The sequence below is a fragment of the Porites lutea genome, chromosome 13, assembly GCF_958299795.1.
Source record: "Porites lutea chromosome 13, jaPorLute2.1, whole genome shotgun sequence".
In the NCBI taxonomy this organism is placed as follows: Eukaryota; Metazoa; Cnidaria; class Anthozoa; order Scleractinia; family Poritidae; genus Porites; species Porites lutea.
In genome coordinates this window covers 7,017,896-7,044,865 of record NC_133213.1, presented here as the reverse complement: position 1 = coordinate 7,044,865, position 26,970 = coordinate 7,017,896, and the positions used below count along the sequence as shown (strand labels likewise).

Here is a 26,970-nt window from a genome sequence, read left to right as displayed (position 1 = left end):
TTTTTGAAAGGTAATAAATGTACGTAGCGAAAAAAGTAAAAATTAATTTCAAAAATGCTAAAAAAAAATCAAAAGTTGCCCAGAATTTTAAAAGTTGGCGGAAATCGCAAAAGTTGCTGAAAATCTCAAAAGTTGCATAAAATTTGCCGAACAACTTGCGGTTAAGCCTAGCCAGTACCTCACGCAAGCGCACAGCCAAATCACCCGTGCAGTGGCAGCCATGGACAGCTGTTTCGCCCTTATTTGGGCTCATCAGCATCGCATAGATGTCCATGGCTGCCACCGCCCGGGTGATATGGCTGTGCGCATGCGTGAGGTACTGGCCAGGCCATGGGTTGGTGTCTGTGTGCCCGTTTCTTTAAGTTTTTCCATTTCTTTACCCTCATTTTGTACTATGATAAGATTGCTATCACGATTGTAATGATCGCTATTGATGCAGTCATTCACTTTCACTTGTTCGTCTCACTTTCCCAGGAAATGTGGTTTTATAATCAAATCTTTGCTGTGTTGATATTCTCTCTGGTGTTCCTGTCGGCGCAGAGCAAACGCAAATACAAACACAAGAAGAAGGACGCAGTCAGTAATGGAGGTAGTGTTAGAATTTTTTGCCCCATGCTAAAACATCAACTGGGCATTCTCGTCCCCAGAGGCCGCGATCGTTTTGGTTAAAGATTCAAATAGAACGTGGCCTCTGGGGACGAGAAATTTATAGACCTACAACCCACTAGCAGGATATGCAGGTTAGAATCCCTTCCAACCCTAAAATCAATCCAGTTTCTTCCTAGCTCTCGTTATCGTTCCACAAGTCCGTCGTCTGTCTGAAGAAACGTTAGTTACCCAGAGAATCGTTTTCCTTCTGCAATTGACTTTTTTTTCTCTTTACAAAAAAACAAGTAGCCTTGGCTATACTAGCTATTTTATACAGTATTTATTTATTTAATTTTATCGTCGTCTAATATCTTCTAATACTTGCTGTTTGAGTTTTCCATCCATTTTGAAGTGTTACATCCTTTGATTTGACTCTCCTTTTTTTCCGACTCCCACGCTCCTCCTTGCCCATCCACCGTCTCTTGTTAGCATACATTAAGTGCCTCGTCACTGCAGATGTAAAGGCAAATAACAGATTGTTGAAGAGGGATCCTGAATCCGCATTCCCGCTACTTTTTCACGAAAATCCCGCATCCCAACGTCTGTCATCTCTCTCCGGAAAACCACTTTCTCTGCAATTCCGCATCTCGTGTCAAGATTTTGGCGAATCCCGCTTCCCAAGTAGCGGTCGAATCCCGTATTCCATCAATAAATCTTGCCTTTTCCAAAATCGCGCACTATATTTCGGGTCAAATCCCGGATCCAGGGATACCCCTTCCACACCCTGAAATACGTCATTTTTATAACTTTTTGGAACCTACTTCATGATTAGCAATTCAACACACATTGTTATTAAACACGACATCTTTTACAACGTTTTATAGAACATTCGGAATGCCAGCAAGCACTAGGTATGGAAAGTGGTGATATCTTAGACAGTCAGCTAAGTGCATCTTCAGAGGGTCAATGGACGTTAGATGGTGAGCCATTTTTAATGTCTGCAAGTAATGGCAGACTAAATAATGATGGTTTGGCATCTTGCTGGGAATCTGCCACAAATGATGAACATCAATGGCTACAAGTACACCTTGGTGAATATTACGTCAATGTTACACGCATAGCAACACAAGGGTGTGGTAGAGAGGAAGAATTGGTGACTTCATACAAGCTTCAATATAGTAACGATGGAGTGAATTTCCAATACTACATGGAAAAAGGACAAAATACAGAAAAGGCAAGCGTAATATACTATAAAGCACCTGGTGTGAATTTATTGGTTATTAAACAACGAATGGATAAGGCTCAGTATGATATGAATAGTTTTCAGATCAAAGGGGTTTTATATCCTGAGGTCAATTCTGTAGAGCACATTATGGCTATGGATGACTAAGGACCATTTAGCGATTAATCATATCTGTTGTGAGTTACTGTTAGTAACTTTATAGCAATCTACTGACGGGGTACACCCCACCAAATACTTTGGAGGAAAATGCGGTTGAAGGTCGAAGGAAAGTCAACCTGCGATCAGTTTTTTTCTGTGGGAAACGCCTTAGGCCGGCGCACGGAAAGAGAAAGCGAAGAAGGACCGTCTGATCGCAGGTTGATGGAAAATCCCTTCGTCAAACTCAAAACGAGAACAAAAAGCCCAAGCTACAGTGGAGGTTAAAAGAACTTGGGAAAGCTGTAATAACCTTTCCAAGTAATTGTTACACATGAAACTGCTTCTAAAAAAGTGATAATTCTTTCATCGGCTTTGGCTTCTTCCCTTTCTTATCGGGCACCACTTCCCCTAATCAATAACCAATAACCTTTAAAAGCCCGCTTTACACGACAAGCGTTTTGGGCACGGCGCCGCCTATTTTCCTTGTAAACATTCGTTGCCATTTCTAACGGTCGACGCCACCATTTGTAACCAAGCCTCTAGTCCTGTTAGATGTACTATATTCCCTGGATTAAGAAGATTAAGTAAGATTAAATAGTACGTTTTCGAACAGTCTTCGAAACAACCCGTTAATGCGAATTGCAAGATGCAAATTTCGCGCGCTTTACGATGCATGCTCTGTTGCCAATATTCCCAGTCCATTTGTATGGAAAACCCGGTAATTTCGGGGAGAATTCAAGTGGAACGGTTCATCCGGAAGTACATTTTCCGGAGAAAAAGTAATACCTTTCGAGGTATTACCTTTTTTCCCGTTTTCACCAAAACGACCGAAATTTTTTGTACCATTTTTCTGGTTAACAAGGCTTCCTTTTGAGGCGGAAGGTGATTTGTTTTAACCCAAGCCCACTTATTATCTGGTGTTTTGCAAATGGTAAAACTCTAACCCACTCCTCTTTTCGGAAACGTTTTAAGTCCAGTACCATTTGTCAGAAATTTTTTTACCGAAGGTTCATTACAAATGGTAAGGGCTCCTTAGTACTAGAATGAATCCGGATACGGTTCGGGTACGTATGGACGGGCAACTTTGATTTGAATACGGATAAGTGTAGACGTGGAAATTTTTGAATCCGGAAAGAAAAAGTTGCAGATTCAAAAGTACCCGGATACGTGTGGACGGAGCCTTAGTAGTGAGCTTAAGCAATAACGACAACGACGTACAGTGAAAACATCACCAAAAAAATGAATTTGCGTCCTTTCAAACTTTATCGCGTCTATTTCGAACCGCTCAATTCGTTAAAAGTAGGCTACTTTTAATTTCCTGGAGTTGAATTCTGAAGGACTTTATCCATGTTCAAATAGAGAAAGGAAAATCTGTCGACGTATCTCCACGTCCTCCACAAAACGTTGCATTGGGAGCTTTCACGTCGTAGTCGTGCAGTGGACGTCAAAGAAATGTACTAAAAAGCGTGATGCATGTGCAGACCTGTTGTTTTGCTCATAAAACCAATTCTTTTTTGACGTTGTCGTCGTCGTCGTCGTCGTCGTAGTTGCTTGAACTTGGCTAGTAACAACACTAGTGAGAGACTCAGAGAGCCAGTTATTTCAACGCAGTTTAGCCGGTGTTTAACAAACGCGTTCTAAGCCATTTTCAATTGGTCCAATATTTTTATCTAAACACCATTTATTGTGAAAAATTTTAGCATACAGAGTAGACCAGAAAATAACTTATCTTCTTAAAATACCCCACTAAGGAAGAGACCTGGGGGTCCACAGATTTGTTAAACCGCGCGCGGCTTAAGTTAGACTTCGATCAATTAACCGTCCCAGAATGTTTGTGCAAGCCGCACTAGCTGTTATGTTTTATATATCTTCTTCGCATTTACTAACGACAGCTGTATGGTTTCCTGGCTGTATTAGTACATGTATGTGCTATTCATCACTGAAATGCATTAACTTCTTGGACATTTTACATTTTGTAGCTTATCGTAACCACATCAGCCATTGTTATATCGCTGGAAATTTCTTCCCGACAACGCGCGCTTTCATTGGTTACTTCGAGGTCACATGACATCTAACAATGAAACTATTTCCTGACAAAGTCTCTGAGCGGGCAACATTGCAAAATCTATGAAGTCAGAGGGTAACAATGCAATGTTACCCGCGAATGTTGACCGACGACCGCCGTTACAGCGAGGTTTAATGAATTTTCAGCTTTAAAATTTCCAGCTATATAACAAATCACTGAGATTCTCGGGAAACAAAATTAACTGTTTCCCTCGGGAACAGTCATTAAGTGTTTAATTCACTACTTTGACATAAACCATAATACACCTTCTTTACCCCCCAAAACTTTGCACAAGTATTGTTTTCAAGTTCCCTTGGGAGGATTGTAAATCCAAAGAGGAATTGAAAACAATGCAAGGTGTATTATGGGAATGTGCAAGTAGCGAATATTCACTAAGCTTTGTGAAACTTTTACGTGTAGGTTTTCAGCGGCAACACAGATAGTAATCGTGTGGTTACCCATAACCTTGATCCACCACTTAGGGCAATGTATCTCCGCTTTCGACCAGTGACCTGGGAGCTTCGTATAGCTATGAGGGTTGAGCTATATGGCTGTAAAGGTATTACATAGAATGTTTTATTATATACCTACTAGTTATGCAATGCTTTCGAGTGGTATAACGTAAAATATTCCACGAGTAACTTGACTTGTTTGGTACACCCTCGAGCCCTTAGGCGAGTGTTTATACAAAGAAAAATCAAGTCACGAGTGGAATATTCATGCTAGCTATCCACATGGCGACCAAGGGAATCGTTTCACTCTGCAGTTCATTTATTTTTTCACCAAAAATAAGTTTTTGATACTAATAACAAAGCTGTTTTGACAATTGCTGATAATTTATTCAGACAATGTACTTGTATCACCCGTTTTAGAATAATTAATTTCTTTAGTTATTTAAGCCCGTGTGTTAGTAGTGCTCTCGCTTGTGAATTTGTCTATTCCAAGCTTGTATTTTTTAATATAAGTAATCTCTGAGTTACTGACTACTTTAAATAGTGTGTATTTTATTTATTTTCTATTTCTTTTATTGTTTATTCCACCCACACGCACCTCCTTGGCTATCCACATTCTGTTGTTAGTAAGCATAAGTGAATCGTGACTGTATATATGCATATGCATACGCAAAAAAAGCAAGCAAGTTTCCAGTAATGAAACCTGTTTAGTTACTTAGCACACCTCGTCATTGAACATCGGCTTTATAACATCTTTGTCAACATTTTATAGAACAGCCAGAGTGTCAGCAAGCACTGGGGATGGAAAGTGGTAATATCTTAGACAATCAGCTAAGTGCATCTTCGGAGGGTCAATGGACGTTAAATGGTGAGCCATTTTTAATGTCTGCGAGTTATGGCAGACTAAACAATGATAGCTTGGCATCGTGCTGGGAATCTGCCACAAATGATAACTATCAATGGCTTCAAGTTCAATTCAGTGAATATCATGTCAACGTTACACGCGTAGCAACACAAGGGTGCGGATCCCAGGAAGAATGGGTGACTTCATACAAGCTTCAATATAGCGACGATGGAGTGCATTTCCAGTACTACATGGAGGTAGGACAAGATACAGAGAAGGTAAGCATAACATACAGAACTTGACGAGAATTAATTGGTTACTAACAATTATTGGATAAGGCTCAGTATGATATAAAGAGTTTTTCAAGTCGAGGGGGTTCTTATATGCCGAAGTCAATCCTGTTTTTTGTGAGTTACTGAGGAAAAAAAAACTTACGGCGCTTGAATGTCGAAGGAAAATTAACCTGCTATCAGGCGTTCTTTTTTGCTGTCGAGAACACTCAAGTCGGCGGACGTAAAGACAAAGAGAAGAAAAACCGGCTGACTAATGGCAGATTAAGAAAAATCCGTGCGTTGAACTCAAATCGAGAATAAAAAGCCTAAGCTACTGTGGGATGTCAAAAGAACTTGGGAAAGCTGGAAATTACCCAACTGTTACACACATTTCTGCTTCTAAAAAAGTGATAATTCATTGATCGACTTTGGATTCATCCCTTTATCCGGGCCCCTAGTAATGTTGCGCTCCAATGGAAAAGGGCTCATTTCCTTTCATCACTCATATTTCCACCCATTTCGATCAGAAGAGTCGTGAAGTCGCCAGTTTTACTGATATTACTGGAAAGGTCCAACGCATTTTGACCTCCATTGTATAATAATATATCTCAATAAGAAAGATGAGTTTTCAGCCAGCGACGCAGGCGGCTTGGAAGATAATATCCGAGTTCTCCTAATAACAGTCGAACCTATGTCCCTCTGGATACTAGTCCAGATGCTCTACCACTGAGCTACCAAAGACTCTTGGGAGCTAACACCACTAAACTAGGTTCATGTGACAATAATCCCGCATACTGTTAGGACTAGAATGTCGATATAAAGTACATTTGCGCAATGATAGAGATGTGATAATGAATTTTGAGCTTAGTGAATAAATGAGAAAGATGATTTTTCAGTCAGCGACGCAGGAGGCTTGAAAGATAAAATCCGAGTACTCCCAAAAGGATTCGAACCTATGACCTTCTAGTTACTAGTTCAGATGCACTGAATTACAGAAGATTCATGAGAACTTAAAAGGCCACTAATCTAGTTTAGTCGTCGGTTCGACTCCTGTTGGAAGCTGCCTGTGTCACTTGCTGAGACATCATCTTCCTCATTTATTAACCAGCCCTAATACTCACCATCACATTTATATCATTAAATATCTCGCTGTACGTTGCTAGTAGTGGAGCTTACGCGTGCGCGAAGCGCGGGCGGCGAAGACCCATTGCTAAGATAAATTGGAAACCTATGAAACCAAGAAAATTTGGTTATGAGGTGGAGTGAGCCCGTCCGCACACACAGTTCATGTGAGCCGATGCCAACTGTTGGGTTATTTCGGTGGGAAAGCGTATGGCCACCCGCGTCTTGTTAAGCAGAGACAACTAAAGAGTCAATAAAGACAAAAACGGAAAGCGGAAAATGTTTCTGTATCCGTGTTATCTAAAGTATTAAGCTTAGATTAATTGTTAGCCTGCGAAAACAGCCGTTTCCCTCGCTGCTGGGGACGACTCAGCGACTCAGCGACTCAGCGACAGGAATTCCATACTGATGACGTAAGTCAATGTTAACCTAATAAATCGGGTAGTCATGGGGTCCAAATGGAAATTTGTTCAATTTGCGTTTTTCCTGGCCGATTTTGGTAAAGTGTTGTGTTCATCTGCGAACGAGCTCCAGCAAAACTCAAATGCTTCTTCTAGAAAAGAATATATTCTACAAATATTGCCTGTTTTGTTATAGATTCATCGCGTTTACATTTGACCTTCGTAACCTTTTGTCTTTTGTCTGTCATTCGTAAACAATACCTAAAACAATGTACCTACTCCGTCGTCCAATCAGCGTTTATAATTCCGGATTCCGGAGAGATTTTACGTCATCAGTATGGAATTCCGTCGCTGAGTCGCAGACGTTACTCCTCTCGAAACGTCCCTTAGCGGCGATGAGCGAGGAGAAACGTCTGTTTTCGCAGGGTAATTAACTGTCATGTCCACAAATTTGTTATATAGAGAAAGAGAAAGACAGAGAAAAAGAGAAAGTAGGGCAACATGACAATTTTGCAGCGGCGGTGAGAAAATGAGGAATGCTAGCTGCCACCAGGGTAAAAATGAGCGACAGTGAAAAAAAAACTGAACAAGAACAAGTACCACATTCCCTCCATAAAACGTGTAACTAGGAAGTTTCTGAAAAGTTCTTTTTTTGCTAAAATTACACCTACTGTTGTTTTTTTATCGTTCTTGTTGCCTGCGCCGCTTAAGGTGGTGCTACACGAGATGAATCGCAGTGACGATTGTTAGCTCAACACTGCGTTGCAACATTGTTTTAACATTGTTTCGAATAGTTACAACATTGTTTCAACATTGCAATGCTGGGTTGCCCTAAAAATCGTCTTAGAGAATGGTCCCGTGTAACATGATCTTTAGCATTACACGATTGTTTTTATTTTGTTTGAGCAAAAATATTATCGACAGTTTCTATTTTAGCCCCGGCTAGCTCTATATATTATGTGAAATTCATCGCTAAAATGCCCTAACTTCTTAGACACATTTTGTAGCATATCGTAACTACATCAACCAATGTTCACTAATCTTTGTCAAACTTTTGCTCACAATTGTGCTGAACAGCTTCTTATGTGTTGTATTTTACGTGTGTAGGTTTTCACAGGCAACACAGACAAGAATCGTGTGGTTACCCATGACCTTCATCCACCGTTTATGGCAAAGTATATCCGCTTTCGACCAGTGGCCTGGGAGTTTCGTATAGCTATGAGAGTTGAGCTATATGGCTGTAAAGGTATTACATAGATTGCGATATTTAAAAAATAGATTTCGATTTCGAGTTTTCTATGTTTCAACTGACTATTTGGCTCTTAGAAAACCAGAACAAATAGTCTAACTGTTTAATCGTAGACTCCACTATTTTCGGTTCTAAACAAAAGTCTCCTTTTTTAACAAATTGCTTGTGGTATGATATCCAGATCCCCATACATTGCTTGCAAAGGGTTAAACGCTTTCTAAAAAAAGTACGGGCAAGTCTCATTACTCATCAATCCACCAAGATATTCCCAACAATAATCCTAAATTTGCTTTGAAGTCTTGTGTTCAATTTTCAGCTTGTATAGAATCACTCGGCATGGAAAGTGGAACAATCACAGATGGACAAATAACTGCATCTTCAGAACTGAGCAGCGATCAGATAGCTAGCTTTGCCCGACTGAACAGAGTTAAAGAAGGAAATAGAGGAGGATCTTGGTCAGCTAAAACAAATGACGTAAATCAGTGGCTCCAGATTGAGCTTGGCAGCGAGTACACCAATGTCACACGGATAGCAACACAAGGAAGAAGTGATTTAGATCAGTGGGTGGAAACCTACAAGCTTCAGTACAGCGATGATGGGGTTAATTATCAATACTACAGGGAACAAGGAGCAACAGAAGACAAGGTTGTGTATAACTTTAGCTTGCGAATCACAGGCTCGCATAATTTATCCTTCAATTAAAGCCTTTCATGATTTATATTTACCCTATTCTGAGACTCCACAACTTTAAAATGTTTTCAGATAAATTTTATGAAACGTGGTTAAGTTTGGTGGTCATAGCTCGAACGATTTTGAAGTAATTCAACTTTCAGCGAGGAGAGGCCTCGGTCCGCTGAATAGGGTTAGTGAACATCTAGAAAACATCCGCTAACTGTCACTGTCGGCAGAGAAGGGATTATCATACCTCCAAATAGTTGATAACGCAAACGTCTGTAAAATTCCGCCCCTGCGGAGCTATATATATCTTCGGTTAGTTTTAAACAAATCACTTTCAAACTAGGGAACTTTACTGATTTTAAGGCGTTCGTTTTAGTAATGTGTTGAGTGATTTTCTCTGACTGGTTCCAGATTGAAAAAATCCGCAGAATGCTCTTTTATTTGTCATAGAGGGGTTGAAGGGACCAGAAACCGGTCCCTGTGCGATTCTTAAAAGGATTTTGTGGTGTTAAGAAAATAATAAAACTTTGTCTTCCATTTTTTAGCTATTTCCTGGTAATTCTGATCAGAATACCATTGTTAGCCATTACCTTGATCCACCAATACTGGCACCGTATATCCGCTTTCTACCAGTTACCTGGAATAAGCACATTTCAATGAGAGTAGAGTTATACGGCTGTACTGGAGGTAAATAGACACCTAATTGCAATAAAGTTGCCATATTGAAAAATGCCGAAAGAAAAAATGAAAGATATAGAAGGTCACATACGAATAGGCCCTTTGCAGCTGGTCACTCACGTGGTAAAAAAACGTCATACGGGAGCGCGAGAGATATACTGGGAGCACACAAAGACAGGAAATTAACATTTTATATTATTGTTCATTCAAAATATTTCTCTGTTTCTGATTGGCTAAAGTCACGCATAATTCATCATAAACAGTTATTGTTCACCAAATTTGGAAGACGTTTGCGATATTGAACTGATGACGTCAATCGTGCAGCAAAATTGCCAACTTATTGAACCGTTAACCGAGAAAACCTGGGCACGAGGTTGACTTGTTTTGGTAGTTATACAAAATGGCGGAACTTTTTAATCGAACTTTTGGCTAAAAACACAGCACAAATAGCAAGAAGACAACTCGACCGACGACATCTGCTATTTAGAGAATATTTGCAGAACTGAACAACCGTTCATCTCCTAAACTTGCCGATAAAACTTGCACTATCGAAGATGAACTTAAAATCAATGGAGGTAAGCATAGTTTAGCCTGTTTTTAAACTACGAATCATTTTGAATGAATAATAAAACAATAATTGAATTCGGCTTTCGTATCATCTGAAGTATTATGGAGATCTCGGAGGGTGTTATCCACCGAAAACACCCTCCTCGATCTCCATAATTCTTCAGATGATACGAAAGCCGAACTCAATAATTGTTAAATATGAGCTCTTTTTTTTTTTTTTTTTTCTGTCAAAGTGCGTCCCATTCTCGCCAGCATGGGACGCACTGTACCACGTGAATGACTAGCTTCAAAGGGCCTATTGGCCATGCCGATATGCATTTTGTCCTTCTTAGAAATACATATATGGTGCAGGACTGATGATCAGATTTCTTCCATCCAGTATAGCCCAAATGTTGATTTAACAAAGGGGAGCTACCATCACATGATAGAGTTAATTCGGGAAAGTAAATTCGGCCTTTGTTGTTGCATGAACACAAGCCTTTGGGTGGTGACGTGAGCGCTCTGTATTATATAATAATAATTAATATTACTATTATTATCATAACTATTATCATTATCATTTTATTATAATTATTATTATTATTATCATTAATATTATTATTATCATTATTATTATTATTATCATTATTAATTTGAGGCAATATTCTTTTAATTTTGTAAATCACCAACGTGATGGACGTTGAAATAAAGCCAGTCTCTGTCCCTTCCAGTTGTACCCAGAAACAACCCGTACAGATGGAAGCAGTGTACGACTGGCCAATGGATAAGTCAGGAGGAAGTACGTCATCTCACTGTCCCGACACAATCTTGGCTCCAGACGCCATCAATAGTGGATATACAGACAGGTGTGGTCTCTTTACTTTCACTGAGCATTTGAATAAGCTATGTCGCAACATTTGGTTTCTTTTTAAAAAGCTAAAACGTGTCTTCGCATCAATTGAATTCCAAAATTTAACGGTCCAGTTTGTTATTAAGGGGCTATATTTAAACATTGAAACTGTTTCCTGTCGTCTGATGCAACGGATGGCAAAAATGGAAATAAGATGAAACTTGAAAAAAATGGGTCAACTTTTTCAACTTTAAATGCTTTATGCCTGCCAAATTCAGCACTTGAAATTTGTTTGATAACATCTTTAAACTCTACAGGAACTAGAGAAATGACTAAAGGCACTAAAGTAAAGACTTCAGCCTAGAATTGGCCTAAAACAGTAATATCCTCTTAACATTGCATTATTCAACTTTTGACCCGGACCAGCGAAAATCCTGGAATCCTGGAAAGCGAAAATCCGTCGCCGAATTTTTCAGACGGTTGTATGGTGGACAAGTTCTTGCCCCCAACCATACAAACGTCTGTAAAATTTCTCGACTCTGCGGATCAATATCTTTACTTGCTTTTAGCGCATCGCCTTTAAACTTGGTGGGCCAGTTCTTTAAAAGGAGGTTAGCCCGTGTTTAACAAAATCGCGTTCTAAGCCATTTTCAGCACTTGCCCAACGCTTTTATTTAAACGCCATTTATCGTGAAAATTTCAATAAAGGATATGGGTAGACTGGAAAAACACCTATTTTTCTTAAATTAACCCACTAGGAAAGCGATCTGGAGGTCAAATGATTTCTTAAACGGCGGCTTAAGTTAGACTTCGTTTAAATAACCGACCCGGTAAGCTTCCTAATTTGTAGACGCTCTTTCCAGCAGTGTATATTCGTTAACAGGTCTTTATCAAGACTTGAAAAAATAAACGTGGAAGTAATGGTCTATTAGTTGAGTATCAGACTATGGACCGGTAAGTTAGGGTTTAGTTCCCAAGTGTAGACCAACAGTCGGAGTCTAAAAACAACTAAGTAGCGCTTACTGGCTTTGAATCACATCTGCCAATGACTAAACGATTATGCACCTCATTTTCGGATGAGGAAGAAAAACGTAGGTGCCTTTTTACAGCACTTCCCTAAGACGAAAAAACAAACAAACAAACAAACACATAACTATGGAGGTCTCATTCTCGCGCAATGACCATTTCTATCTATCAGATAAATATCCAGGGGCCCAGTTTGGTCCCATGAGGTACCCCTTAGGGGACTGGACCCCACTCTGGAAAAACAACCATGTGCTAACTTGATCCTCTGAGATCGATTCGAGTGAAAATCAATAATCCAATTAATTATACTTAGCTGAATATCTAGTTTAGATACTGTCTGTAGCACTATACCATGATCCATAAAATCGAAAGTTTTACGGTGATCGGATAAAACTGTTTCAACTGTAGAACTGTTCCCGTATGTCCACATGGACCAGTGGTACAGCATATTAATTAGCGCAATATTTGTTGAGGACCCTGGGGTGACCCAATATTGATTGTCTTCAATAACACCCAAAAAAGCGGGTCTGAGAAAGTCCTTCACAACAAATTCCTCTGCCACTTTGGACACAGAAGGAGTGAGAGAGATCGGTCTTAAATCTTTCTTAATATCCTTCAAATAAATCTGATATTTCCTCGTCACGGGGCAACAACCTAAGTGATTTATTTATTGTTTATTTTATTTATTTACGTAGGCTACTATCGAGCTCTTGGTCGCAAAATCAATGCCAGATACCTAAAAGAGCGACTGATAGAAAAGGACCCAAACTTCGGTTATTCTACAAGAACAACGATGGAGCTCATTCAACAACTGGATATCTTAGCAGACACTTTGTTCATCGAGGCAAGTTTATTAGGACGCTATAAATTGTTTAGAACAATCACTTTAGGCAAAAGCCGGAAAGCATATGCCGATGGTTTTTGTTCAGGTACATCGCACCATGATAAGCATCCATCATCATGATTCATAATTTATAGTAACTGATTATTCTTTCTTTTTTGTAATTATTAATCATAAGAAAGGCAGTATTTTCGGTATTATTTAAACGTAAGTACAAGGAATTTGATCGAGTTCAGGTGAGTGTACTCCAGAGAAGAGCTCTTGTTAAAAGTGGTATGCAGTCACTGTCAACAACAGGCCAATTCAGGGTCTTCATTCATACCATCAAAATCAAACCAAATAAAGCCAATCTTATTTCGCTTTGATTGGTTAGCCTTGTTGCGTAGATATGATTACCGCGAGAAGACACGAAAAACTCTTTTTTGCGTTTGTAATTGCTAAATAATTCATAAACTGCGCCAATATGTGCGGTTCCTGATGGTTACGCCCATTTACTTAATAAAGACTTAGCTATGCACTAGTACAGTTGGACGAGATAATAGATGTTTTACTTTCTTCTTAGAAATATCTAAGGATCTACCTTTTTATTTGCTACTTAATTTCGCGTTTTAAAATTAATCCCCGCGAAATTAAATACTCATATAGAAAATTTAAATCACAGAAAAAGATATTAACTTGTAATAGAAACAACATATACAGGATACGTATCAACCACAAAACTTGTTAACTGGTTTTACTGGTAAGCTACGTTGTGTGTCTTCAGTAAGTGAAATAACGTCAATTTATACAGAAATTTGAAAACTTTCAGACTTTTAAAAAAAAAAATGAAATGAGACGCTTAAATCTCGAAAATAAAGCCCGCGAAATACTTTTACCCCAAAATCGCGAAATTAAGTACCAATAAGATACCAGTCAATACGATTCTAATGATTAAACCATTTGCAATGCTATCACACTTATTATCGTTACTGTACACAAAAAATGTAACTTTTTATTTTTTCAACATCAGTTATTAACTGCGATCATGATAAGCCGCTGGTTTTCATAAATAATTCAGAAAATAGTCAGAAGCAAGTAATGAACGTACTTCTTCCTTGCTCAAAACGCTAAATACGACATACCAGTTGACATATAACTTTAAATACAGTGGAACTTCTTTTCAGGGGACTCCCTCAGGACCAAAGTAAGTGTCCCTTGATTAAAGGTATCCACTAAATAGAGGTTGGGTTGGGGTTTGTTAACAATTAACCAACAAAGGAAGAATAAAGGAATCATCATTAACTCCTCTCTGCAGCATAATATGTTGAATTTACACAAATGTGTTTCATCAGTTTAAGTAAGATAGCTCAGTTTGTGAAAGCTTCCATAAGGCTGAGATTAGTATGCGCTTAAAGACATCAACCCTCTTTGTGGTCAGTCACTTTTTGAGTGCCAAGGTGTCCCCTGAATGGAGGTTAGACCCGGGTTTCGGGCCCCAGAAAAAGTGTTCCTTTCCACTCTTGCATAAAGGTAATATATAAATACAAAGATTATGTGGAGGTTTTTCCAGGACCAAATTTTGTGTACCATGAATGGAGGTGCCCCTTAACTAGAGGTTTCCTAAATGAAATATTCCACTGTATTATTTCTTGCAGGGTGAGGTTGCAATCTACGGCGTAAGAAATGTTAAAATATACGCTAGAGAGATCATAGCCGCTGAGAGAAGTAAGATTGCTTTCATCACGCCCGATTGGGAACAAGAATTTCCCCCAATAGGCCTTGAAAGTAACGGCGATGGATCTAACGGAGAAAATGGAAATAGTGGCGAAGCTGGGCCCCAGGGTGAGTAAGCTTTGCTTTGGAACGTATCAAAAACTCAAGGGGGTTCCATCAACCCCCCACCCCCCACCTTGTACCACGGTGGGGGTATGACTGGGTGCACGTCCGAGGGTTAATAGGCACCATTTGTGGGCCAAGAATCAATGAAGCGGAACTAGAACAATAGAGAGGAGAAGTTGTACGTCATGTTGCCATGGTAGCAAAATTTTTGGATGACAACAAAACGAAAATTCACTTTAAAATAAATTCGAACTGTTTCAAACTTCATTGATCTTATTCAATTTCGTTTCATTTGTCAAATTTTGGCATTATTTTCTGGATTTAATCCGAAAGAACCCCATCTGAGTTTAGAAAAAGAAAAAGAATTTTTTTGTGTTGTGTTCAGCTACTCCGCAAAGCGGGCGCGTGAAATTAGGAAGTTTCATGTTGTAGTCGTGCAACGACGACTAAGAAATGTACAAAAAACGCGTGATGCACGTGCAAAGTTGTTGTTTTGCTAATCTAAACCTATCGTTTTTTTTTGCGGTTCTCGTTAGTGTCGCCGTAGTCGTTGCTTAATCTCGGCCCTATTGCTGTCATCCAGAAATTTGGCTACTATTGTAACTTGACGTCACACATCTCCTCTCCATTTGTTGGACAATGAAAGTGGCAGGAAATAGAACCTGCATGTTTACGTTAAGGCTCAGAGATGGGATTGGGTTCAACAGCACTGCACTAACTACTATTAATAGCGCCTAAGACTATAAAATATAATAAATATATAATTTTAAAACAATTATATTCTATTTAATTTTATTTTCAGTCGATATAATCTGCGAAAAGATAAAAGGAAACCTCATTGTCAGTTCACAAGGAGGAAACGGACACAAAGGACAAGATGGTGTGGGTGGCCGCAAAGGTTCTAATACCCCTGACGTAAGCTTCTTTTAGTTGAACCCGCAGCAGTCATGAATTTCTCTTAAATTTGACTTCAGTCGTAATGTTATCCAATTCACAATTTAGAAAAACTGATACGAAATCGTTACAGAATAAAAGAACTACCAGGACTACCAGTTCACCCTAAAACTGCAAAGTGAAAGGCTTTTTAGGTTAAATGGTAATTTATGGTGTTCTTCTTTACATCCCAACAAATCCCATAATTTTGCCACTTTAGTGTTTTGCACGCCATCCTCTTAGAGCTCGGTTGTCAATTGGATATGGAACATTTTCACCTGACGTCACGTCCACCATATTGGTGTCCCAAAACAATGAAACAGCGGCCATGTTGGTGCCCCAAACCAATCATGTGGGAGTTGAGCCTTTTTCTTAAGCAAAAACCTTCTTTAGTTCCAATAAATTTGCAAGGCTGCTGGTAGGACGCGTGAGTAAATATGCTCTACAGAGCGTTTTCACTCACATGACAAGCATCTATGCAAATTTATTAAAATAAAAGAAAGAGTTTACATAAGAAAAGAGATCGACTCCCACCGGATTGGTTTGGAACACTAACAAGACCGCCGTTTTATTGTTCTGGAACACCAATATGGCCGCCGTGACTCTCTATTTAGCCTCCGTCCACTACAGTCCGGGTAACGGTGACTGTTCTAAAGGGTGGAAAAGGTGATTTTACAATGCCGCTATTTACTCCTCATAAACAATCAATGGATGTACATAAAATTTATACCTCTCAGTAAATGTCTCAAAGACTTTGTTAAAAGAAAAAGAGGTAGGATATCCTCTGTTTGCTCCCGTGCCCAGAAAGTAAATTAATATTCACGAATAACGAAGGCCGCGTTGTAGAAGTCTCAGTTTTGTTGTACTTTGTTTTGTTATTTCTTTCTTGCAGAAAGTTGACAATATAAAGCCTTGGCCGAGGTGTACTTATGGAAGCTATTGGGTTATTGGTGATGCTACGAGCGAAGACCATACGAAAGCATTCGAAAAATGCTCACGCCAAAATGTAAACCCAGAAAAGGGAAACAGGGGAGGGGACGGAGGAAGGGGCGGAAATGCAGGAACACCAGGTGAGATATTTAACTTTCTATTTTCTTCCCCTTCCCTCACAAAAAGCGCTACCTTTACTATTTTCTTTTTCTATTTAACAACTAGATTATTATTTTGCATTGTGTCTGTTTACTAACTGTTCAAGTTATATTCATGTCCAATTCACTCGGGCTCAGGCGGGTCGATCAACACGTAAGTTTCCCTTTCGTTTACCGGATTTTGCTTACTGGCTTCATTGGCGGATCTCAACGAATTGGCCTGGGGGTTGGGGCTAGGGGAATAGAAATATTAATTTCGAGGCTGGATCCCTATCTTATCACAGGAACTGGATGAGGTGACTCCAAATACTTAAAAAACAGAATCCGCCTCTGGACTTGTAAAACGAGTGGGAATTAAAATCTGAGTGATCTGCTATGCACTGAATTTCTTGAAAGATCGTGAAGGGTCTTACCACCCGACAAAGCTCAAGGGAACATGAATATATTTTTATCAGATTTCCTGAAGTGTTGAGCAATTACAAAAACATGGAAACATACAAAGCTATAAAGATGATTTCGAATGGTCAATGGCTTGATAAATTAATAATCTTAATAGGTTATGAGCAGCTTCACCTCAAAAATAGTAGGAGAAAAGGAGACAAATTTGGAAAGGGAATACGACGAATTGCTTTGAAGATTTTTAAATCAAATTCAAAGAAACTGACCTGGTAGAAATTTCATAACAACCTCATGTGGGAATTCACTGCTCCTGATCACGCGCACAGAAATGCAGAGATGAATCTGAAATCTACAACTACCAATGGATTCAACTTTCGAATGATAAATTCGTTAATAGAATCTTGGGGGCTGAGCTTGATCTGGCTTGACTGCGAATTCAAAGTATCACACAGTAATGCCATCAAGGGAAACGATTAATTTAGACAAAAAGAAAATTCCCCACAATGTAAATCATTGTAAGGCGCATTTGAGCTTTGTAAATGCGCCTCATAAGAATGTATTTATTATTATTATTATTATTATTATTATTATTATTATTATTATTATTATTATTAAGTAATATTAAAAATAAATACTTAATTATCGACTCCCCTCATGGGCCTGTTCAGGGATAATGAAACAATACTTCAAATAGAACATAATACGTTTAAGATTCCTAACTGGTAGTAGGCGAATCAGTTGGCTAATTAAGAGCGTGGCCAAGTATTTAAACTCGGGATTACCAAGAACAAATCCAGCCAGCGGTCAGGGCAGCACATGAACTCAGGGCTTCCGGATTAAAAGTCCATCGCTCTAACCGCTTGGCCACGCTATCTCCACAAAATAAAGGATTATAAGTAACGTTAAGTGTTTTACTTCAATACCTTACAACGTGTTCAATGTATTCACACCAGGAAGGGGTGGAAATTCGGGACGGATTACTGTTCAGTACAAACAATTATTGGGCGGCCTTAAAGTCAAGGCTTGCGGAGGACGAGGAGCGGAACCAGCAGAGAATGGAGAAGGTGGAAATGGTAGGTTCTTTGTAGCACTTGTAGCTTCAGCCTGAGGAGGAGTAGGAGGAGGAACCGCAGTACTACTTTAGTGCGGTTTAAGAGCATTGATGACCATTACCTCGCAGGGTCAAACACGTGCTTCTGTCCGCGAGCCTTCCCAACTCTTGCGTGTTCTTTGTCGTGCTTTCTCTGTTCAATTCAATTAAATTCAATCAACTTTATTTAAACACAGTAAATGGCTGAGCAAGCTGGTTTTCAGACATGCCGTGTAACAATTACAAGTTATAAATATTAAAACTAACAATAATTTACAATTTTCTGTTCGTATTCGGTGACGTGTTTTCTGTTCGCGAGTTTTTTTGCCTAGTCTGTGATTCCTTAGGCAGTATGTACATGTTCTCAAGCGCGAGAAAATCTTAACGTCACAAGAACATCTTGACGTATTTTTATGCTATCCTGCTCAGTGTGTTTCGTACTTTTTCTCGCGTCAGCGAAAACGTTGTTTATGTCATCAAATACCGAATAATATTCAAGTGCAGAATGATATTCAGACACCGGACACTAGACCCAGCTTGACTGAAGGTGACTTTAATTTATTGGAACCTCTCAAAGTCATCGCGAACATGTAACATTACGTCACTCTTTATTTTGAATTTTATTTGAACGTTACATTCCGCGTGATTTCTTTATTTTTTCGTAATGTTTCGTTTGCGTATCTTTTAATTTTATCATTATCTAAAGATTTAGGACCTAAAGTGTACGAATCATATTGTTCAGTTAAGTTCATAAAATTGAAGTAAAATGTTAAGTGTTCCTTTGCACTTAAACCTTCACTAATTGTTCTTCTTTTATTTTTCAAGTAACGCCTTACCATTAACCTATTTGTTATTTAAGGTGGAAAAGGTGGTGCCGGAGTACGTGGATTGATATGCCTTACTAGCAGACAATCGGGTGAAGATTATTGGCTTTGCAGTGAACATAGTCGACCATCAGCCTCTGTAGGAGATACTGGTTCAAAAGGAGCTTCTGGAACTAGTAAGGAAATATAACGATGAATCATGTACAGGACTCGCAACTCAAGTGGATTGGGGCCTGAGCCGAGTTGTTTAGAAATTGCCGAGTAAGGACCGAGTTATAAGCGGAGTCTGAAAAAAATGGAAACGTTTTGATTCTTGCGACTCCGAGCTAGCTAGGTGTAGTAAAAATCAGATCGTCGGAATCGAAAGCAGAGCGGGTGAATAAGTCAATCACGATGCTCGTTTCCGCACTTTGTGATTGCTTTAGCTCTTTCGTTTCTGCTTGCTACTCCGACAACTTAGTTTTTGCTATACTGTAAGGAACCGAGTCGTAAGCGGCACTAGGACGTTATTTTCAGCAGATCATAACGCTCTCCGTTGCACCGAAATTGTAGACAACACTAAAACAGGCGACGAATACTATAGCCTTCCCCCACCGGTACCGTACCACGGCGGGCGTATAATTTGTCATGTTCCCTCAGCAATTATCCCCTCTCCTCGTTTTCCAAAAACATCTGTCTAGAAATAATTTTTTCTATTTCAAAGAAAGAATAAAGTTTTCGGCCTCTATCGTTTTCATACTTCAATGCAATTTGTAACGAATTCTTGAAACTTTGTTAATCCCTTTTAGCTCCAAAATCTAGAGGACAGGATGGCGAGGTCAGCGAGTCTCATGTACATAAATCAGAAACAATAGGCGCACAAAGTGCAGCAGATTTTCCAGAAGAACTTCTTCTCGTCATAAGAAGGCAAGCTGTAGAATTGTTGCTAACATACACGAATGAGAGGAAAGGAAGAGACGCGCTGCAGTTTATTGTTGATGTGACAACTGGTCGAGAAGATGTTAAATATATAAAGCACGGTGAGCGTCCTGAAAATACCAGCAGCCCATAACCCGGAGCGAGCAACTCCCATACTAGGCCTATGTCACGGCGTTTTCACGAACCGGTTTATTTTTAGACACTTTTTAGGGACTTTTTCCACTTTTTCTCCTTCTATGGGAGCATTCGAAGTATAAGATATCAGAAAAGAAAACTAAACGTCGTTAAAACTGAGTCAAAAATATCCTTTTTAGGTGTGTTGGTTTTGCCTGATCATGACTAGTTTGTTGGACTTAAAACATATTTTAAATTCGCGCCAAAACCGCTCTTAAAATAATTTGTCGGAGAGAACGTTGTGACACCAGTACATGATGGCTCCGGGTTATGAGCTCCTGAAAATACTTAGCTAGAAATACGTTATCGCAAAAATCTCGCGAAGCTCCAAAGAGTCAGGAGTGAGAATAAAGAGAAAAAATCCAAAGGGAAGTAAGATTAAAAAAAATAAACAGAGAAAAATGTACAAAGAAAACGAAAACAGCCACGCTGAGATTCGATCGCCTCAGGCGCGAGAAGTCAGCTCCCAGTCCACTGGGCCACGCTGCCACTGGTCCCAAGAACTTTGTCCGTGATTGTAGCTAATTAAGTCTTTAATATGCCCTAAATGTATGTGTTTATTTTAGACGCCGAGAGAAAGCTTGCTTTCGTGGGTAAGAGTGGCTATGACATTTTTGGGAATAACGCTCTGTTCACTCCCCTTGTGAAGTGGGAAACACTTCAGAATTACGTGAATGGAATCAAAGATGCAGCTGAAATTTATGAAAACGCATTCAATGATGTTCTACAGCAAGTAACGGATAATGAGAATTTCGAGCAAGTAAGTGACATAAAAAATAATAACAAAATAAACATCGCTTTATGTAAGGAATCCGGAAATGTTTTGCTTGTGGAATCCGGAATCCGGGGATTTTGAATCCAGAATAGAGTTTAAGGAATCCGGATGCTCGAACGATTGCAATCCGGAATCCAAGTTTTACTGACTAAGAATCTGGAATCCAGTACCTGAAATCTGGCGTGGAATCCGGAATTCAAGACTGTCTTGAATTACCTTAGATGGGGCGATTAAACACCAGTCTTTCTTTAGTTTTCCGGCTGTTTATGGGCAGCTGTGTTAAATTAAAGCGAGCTAGTAGAAATATTGGCATAATAAGATCTCGAAAGATCGATCAAAAATCTGATAGCGAAAAACAGCGTGAGGAAATGTAAAAAGGCTTTACCAAATAAATGTTTTATTTCAGATAGCGACTATAATGTCTGACTCAGCATCTGCTCAGGTCAATGCACAAAAGCGACGACTTATTGCGGCGAGGGCAATAGACGAAAGTGAGAAAAGGATGTACGTTCAGGTACTATCACAAGGACAAATTCTATGTTACCAATAGTTCAGTTTTTCGAAAACCCGGAGGGGTTGTCCATATAATGGCTTATACGGAGAGACTCCGCCCGTAAGGGGCACCTCTCTCAGGCTTCAAGTATATGAAAGGGTTCGGATTTCACTAGTTTAAAGTATATGAAAGGCGAGGGGAAATCTGTCACTTAGGTCTGTAAACAGGCCCAACAGGGCTAAGAGATGCATTTTATGGCGCACCTTTTAATTGGAAAGGTTCGATTTGCCATTTCTTTTTTATTCGTTGGTATTGTTTTATACAGGCCATTCTAGAAGCAGAACGACAGATGAACTATACACTCCAAAGAATTCTGAAGTCGATAAGGGAAGCTCAGGCAGCAGAAAGTGCCAAATTAAGCAAACAACAGATGGTTGCTGTACTTCAAGGAATCACAGGATTTTCATCGGCGATATTTACAAGCAAAACATCCGAAGAACCACAGGGTCCATTTGCTTACATCGAAACAGCACTCGTAATTATAGATTATGATACCAACAAACAATGCCGAGCAGCACTTGATTCAGTAATTAAAAGTGCCGAGAAATGGTTAACGTTTGGGCAATATAGGCCACTAGAAGATTCCAGTGATCTGAACTTTGATCTCATAGATGTCAGTTCAGTTACCGACATTATGCAGGTATGGTTCATGGTTTTAAATTCATTCGGTAGATTATTGTTATAAGTTTGTTCCATTGTCACTGTTATATTATTCTTCATTTTCACTTCCATTTTCATTTTCATTGTCACTGTCACCGTGACGCACATGGTCTTCGAGCAAGTTCTCTGGGGTGCTCTGGAGGCGGGGCGGGAAAAGGAAAGAGAGCTTGCAAGTACGTCTCTGGAATTTGACTATCTGCATTAAAAAAAGTCGATGCGAGATGTTGATTGGCGGAGATGACATTAGTGGTGACTTCATTAACCTTGGCACGTGGTTTTTAATGTCCGTTTACATTCGCGCTCGTTTCTGCTTCGCGTTGACTGGCGGAAATCTGACAGTTCAGTCGACGGGGAGCCACAGGGGAATTGGAGGTGGAATTCAAATTCAAGAGGCATAGTTGCAAGCTCTCCTTTCTTTTTTTCTGCTCCGTCGCCGCCAGAGCGCCCTGGAGAGCTTGCTTGCAGGCTATGACGCACAACAAACCTGCCAAGTTTCATTGCAGCAGCGTTAATAATTGCATCCAACTCAAATAGGGCCAGGCAAAATAGGATTAATGACCCATTCGACCTATCGTACGTGCTGTTCTTGGACATTTTTTTATTTTTATCTTTTAAAGGCCAACCTAGAGATAAACAAGGAGGAGTTTGCAGCTGACCTTGTATGCCTGTTGGAAGAGGGTACGCCCCGTAACGTGGCACAACTGAAAGCGGAAATTGAGAGTTATTTTGTTTTAGGAGCAGCTCGTATTGATATGATAGCCAAAGTTATGGACCTTGACAATTCCATTGGAGGACACAATTTTGATATCCCACTCCTTCATCAGACTGAAATGGCTATTGCTGAGTTTAGCCAACCAGAAGGTATGAGATTAAAAATGATCAATTTCTAGTTACGAATAAATTGATCACAGTGCTATATTTTTTCAAGTCAACCGACTGATAGTTATGCATTCGTATTGAATTGCAATTGAGTGGAACCTCGATATAACGACCCCCTCTATAACGAAGTCCTCGGTATAACAAACGACGTCCTTTACCCTAGTAATAGTAAAATATGTAAAAAAAACCTAAATATAACGAAACCTCTTTATTTCGAGCAAATTTAACCAATCCCTTGGCCCTCAACTATGTCGAGGTTTCACCGTGAAAATAATAATAACAATAATATTAATAATAATGATAATAATAATAATGATGATGATGATTATGATCTTTAAGTTGATAACGATAATGATAATAATAGTAATAATGATAATTTCATTCAACTTTAAAAAATATGTACTTAATTTACAGAAATATTTGGAGTAAGAATTAAGCACTATATAACAAGGATAGTATAAACAATAAAAATAGCAATCACTGTGTCAATAACGATTTCACAAATACATTTCTTGCGGCTCAGATGCCGTCACTAACTCTTGCAGGCGGTCCAGAGTTTTAAATTAAGTCATTATTACCAATCCGTCTCTGATGTTAAAAAGAAAACAATAATAATAATGATGATAATAATGATGATGATGATGATGATGATGATGATGATGATGATGATAACGATAACGATAATGACAAGGACAAATGGCAGTAGCAGAAGTGGTGACAGTGATCATGATTCATAAGAAGAAGAAGAAAACGAAATGGACAAAATTATGCTTACTTATCTTTCTTGACGAAGGGTTTTAAGCTGTATTTTTGCGTATGGACTTTAGTACAGTATACCCGTTGTATACAAAGACTGGGAAGGAAAAACTGCCCACCTACCCCTCCCCTAACCCTACGTTTTTCCCCAAGTGAGACGCAAATGATAACGCGGAGTTAGGGGAGGGGTGGGTGGGCAGTTCCACAGAAAGCTTAACTAATCCAAAATCAAATTAAGTTGGCAAATTTACCCACCAACCTCGTTGATAAAACGTAATCTTTGCATTCTCCCTGATCACTTCAAGACATAAAATTTCGTGACCAGTGCTTTTTCAAAACATCGAAGACACGTAAGAGTTATTGTTTGTTCTGATGTAACGATGTAAAGGTAGGCAGGAAATTCCAGTGGCAAAATCCTGACCACATTTCGTTTTGTCGTTGAATAGAAGCCATAACTGAATCTCCGTCAACATGTTTGGGCCATGAACATGCTATAAAAGGGACTGGTTTTTCTCTAAGGGTCTTTGACTGTTGTAAACTCTCAAATTCAGAGTGGCAGAATGGATTAATAATGGTAAAAGAACTGAGTGAAGTGCAATTTTGTATGAAATCATACGCTTGCAGTTTTAAGATCGAACGAGCACTTAGCGCGAGATAGATTTGAAATCCTAGGAATTTTAGTGTGATTTCAGACCAAATTGCCCGACACGAGTTCAATTACCACTTTATTACAGTCATTTTGAAATCGCAGAATTCAGTCAGTAGCAATACTGTTAAAACAGTTCTAGAAGCCGCTTTGTTGAAAAGTGGAAACAAAAAGGCTTTACATCTCATTTACATTTCTTATTTGAAACAGAAAAGACAAAAAATGGTGAGATCCAGAACAAAATTGGTGCGATTTAGAGCAGAAATTACGCCATTTAGAACATAAATGATGTGATTTAGAGCAAAATTTTGGGATTTGCGAATAAATCACAACTGCTGAGAGCCAATCAGATAGCAGACATCATCAGTGATTCCATGGATGGATATACAGTCGACTTCCGATAATTCGAACCTTCAAGGGAAATAGAAAAAAGTTCGAGTTATCAGAAGTTAGAGTCATCGAGGGTAAAATTATATAGGAAATGATCTGAACGGAAATGAAAATTGCTTCGAGTTAACGGGAGGTTCGAGTTATAGAGGGTTGAGTTACCGGGAGTCGATTGTAATAAACATCAAACATTTAGGTCATCGCGTTTTGCTTTAATTACAGAAGCTACCATTAGCAATCAACTCAGACAAACCTTCTTGGAAAACCTGCTTGGGACATACGAGGAACTAGAGCAGTCTTTTATGGAGAATGTATATCAGCTACAGAAGGCCCTTGGCTTCAGTACACTTTGGGTGTTAGATGACGTCATGCGTTCATTTCAGAGGATCGCCTCTGAAAGTGCGTTTGGTACTGGCAGACTTAACGGGGTACTGGAACTCACAAAAGTACTTCAGCAGTTGTCTGATATAACGTTTAAGGCTGAAAAGTGTTTTTCAAGACTACGCTATAGCAAAGGAGTGCAGAAGTGGAGTTTTGATAACGAGACAGACACACAGGTAATTTTCGGTTAGCCCCAGTTCAAATGTCGAACTTTTCATGTACCTAACTTAATAGCTCTTTAGGTCGACCCAAATGATACAAGTCTGACGGTTGACTCAGACGTCGAACTTAATTAGTCGGACTCAATTTATTTTCACGATCGATGTGCAATGGTCTACAATGCTTACCAGTGAAAATAAATTACATAATAGTAATTTATGCATTAGGTTCCACATAACAGTCGAAATTCCTATGTGGGCCACTCGATCTTAATTCATGAGTCGACCCAAATTAGAAACGTCGGACTAAATTGATTCAAATGTCGATCTCGTCATGTACTTAATTGAAGGGATTAGGTTCGGGACATCAAAAGTTCGACGTTTGAACTGGTCCTATTTGGAATGGAGATTAACCAGGGGTACATACATACAAAAGCTGTATTTATTCATATGTATTTATTTATATGTACAAATAAGGTAATTATGCTCTTCCATCAACAAATAAAATAGTGCTGAAAATTACAAAGCTTTAATCTGAAAAATATAATTGAATGGATTTATTCCTTACTCTAAATAAATTGGTAGACTTTTTCAGGGTATTGTTAATTTTACCGTTCGTGGTAAAACTTTACTGCCACAGTGTTCTTCTTTACTTGAATTTACTTAATTTTCAGGAGATTAATTGTCTGTTTTCACAATTTCTATTACCTACCTTTCAGATGTTTGAAGAGATTAAAAATGGGTCCACAAGATTCAGTATAGGGGAGGATCAAATTTGTGAAACATGCCACAATGCGAGAATGATAAAGGTGTTTATCCATTATTAAACTAATTTACACATTTTGTTGAGGTTGTTTTTGATTGTTGTTTCTTTATCAATGTGTTTTTTCAGTAGAACGGATATTTCTTTCTTTTTATACCTAAACAGCGCAAGCAACGTAGTAACAATCATCACAGGTATCACCCAATGTAAAGGAATCCGGATTCCGGAATCCGGGAAATTTGTGTTTGTGGAATCTGGAATCCGGGAAAATTTTGCTTGTGGAATCCGCAATTCTAGGCTATGGAATCCGGAATCAGCTCAACGAATCCGGAATCCCACTTAATCCAGAATCCAAGTTCCACTGACAAACACTGGAATGCAGTACCTGGAATCCGGAATCCACAGCGTGGAATCCACAATCCAAGACTGTGCTGGATTCCTTTACATGGGGCGACAGGAAGAGACCCAACAGTGGTACAAAGGGTGGGGAATAGTCTGGAACACTTTCCCCGTGAGTTTTTGTTGGGTTGCAAGATTTGCAACTATTCAATGTTTAATATTAATTAGCTTGTGACGATGGAGCTTCAGTGTAAATTGGCTGCCATTAATATATGGCATGACCGATGCATGCTTTACTGTAATCATCTGGCATAAAAGGCAGATAATGAAATGAAGTGTAATATAAAACAGTCAAAACAACTAAAAAAAAACTAAAAAAAATGAACATTCGACATGAAATCTGGATGCAAAGATATTTAGTCTAAATTAAAAAAAC

General features: G+C 39.1%; 1 protein-coding gene across 1 annotated transcript in view; it reads left to right on the top strand.

Annotated features, from left to right (window-relative positions):
* LOC140922302 (uncharacterized) overlaps positions 1 to 26,970 on the top strand; it is a 69,884-nt gene that overhangs the window by 6,498 nt on the left and 36,416 nt on the right. Inside the window, exons 3-22 of the mRNA XM_073372300.1 lie at positions 1,473 to 1,822; positions 4,455 to 4,593; positions 5,259 to 5,608; positions 8,233 to 8,371; positions 8,691 to 9,019; positions 9,598 to 9,739; positions 11,008 to 11,142; positions 12,848 to 12,996; positions 14,628 to 14,814; positions 15,614 to 15,726; positions 16,637 to 16,814; positions 18,185 to 18,304; positions 19,181 to 19,321; positions 19,934 to 20,164; positions 20,804 to 20,997; positions 21,419 to 21,526; positions 21,831 to 22,205; positions 22,843 to 23,086; positions 25,116 to 25,450; positions 26,152 to 26,241. Of these exons, the coding sequence (XP_073228401.1) occupies positions 1,473 to 1,822; positions 4,455 to 4,593; positions 5,259 to 5,608; positions 8,233 to 8,371; positions 8,691 to 9,019; positions 9,598 to 9,739; positions 11,008 to 11,142; positions 12,848 to 12,996; positions 14,628 to 14,814; positions 15,614 to 15,726; positions 16,637 to 16,814; positions 18,185 to 18,304; positions 19,181 to 19,321; positions 19,934 to 20,164; positions 20,804 to 20,997; positions 21,419 to 21,526; positions 21,831 to 22,205; positions 22,843 to 23,086; positions 25,116 to 25,450; positions 26,152 to 26,241 (4,049 nt within the window). The remainder of the gene's footprint in view (positions 1 to 1,472; positions 1,823 to 4,454; positions 4,594 to 5,258; positions 5,609 to 8,232; positions 8,372 to 8,690; positions 9,020 to 9,597; positions 9,740 to 11,007; positions 11,143 to 12,847; positions 12,997 to 14,627; positions 14,815 to 15,613; positions 15,727 to 16,636; positions 16,815 to 18,184; positions 18,305 to 19,180; positions 19,322 to 19,933; positions 20,165 to 20,803; positions 20,998 to 21,418; positions 21,527 to 21,830; positions 22,206 to 22,842; positions 23,087 to 25,115; positions 25,451 to 26,151; positions 26,242 to 26,970) is intronic.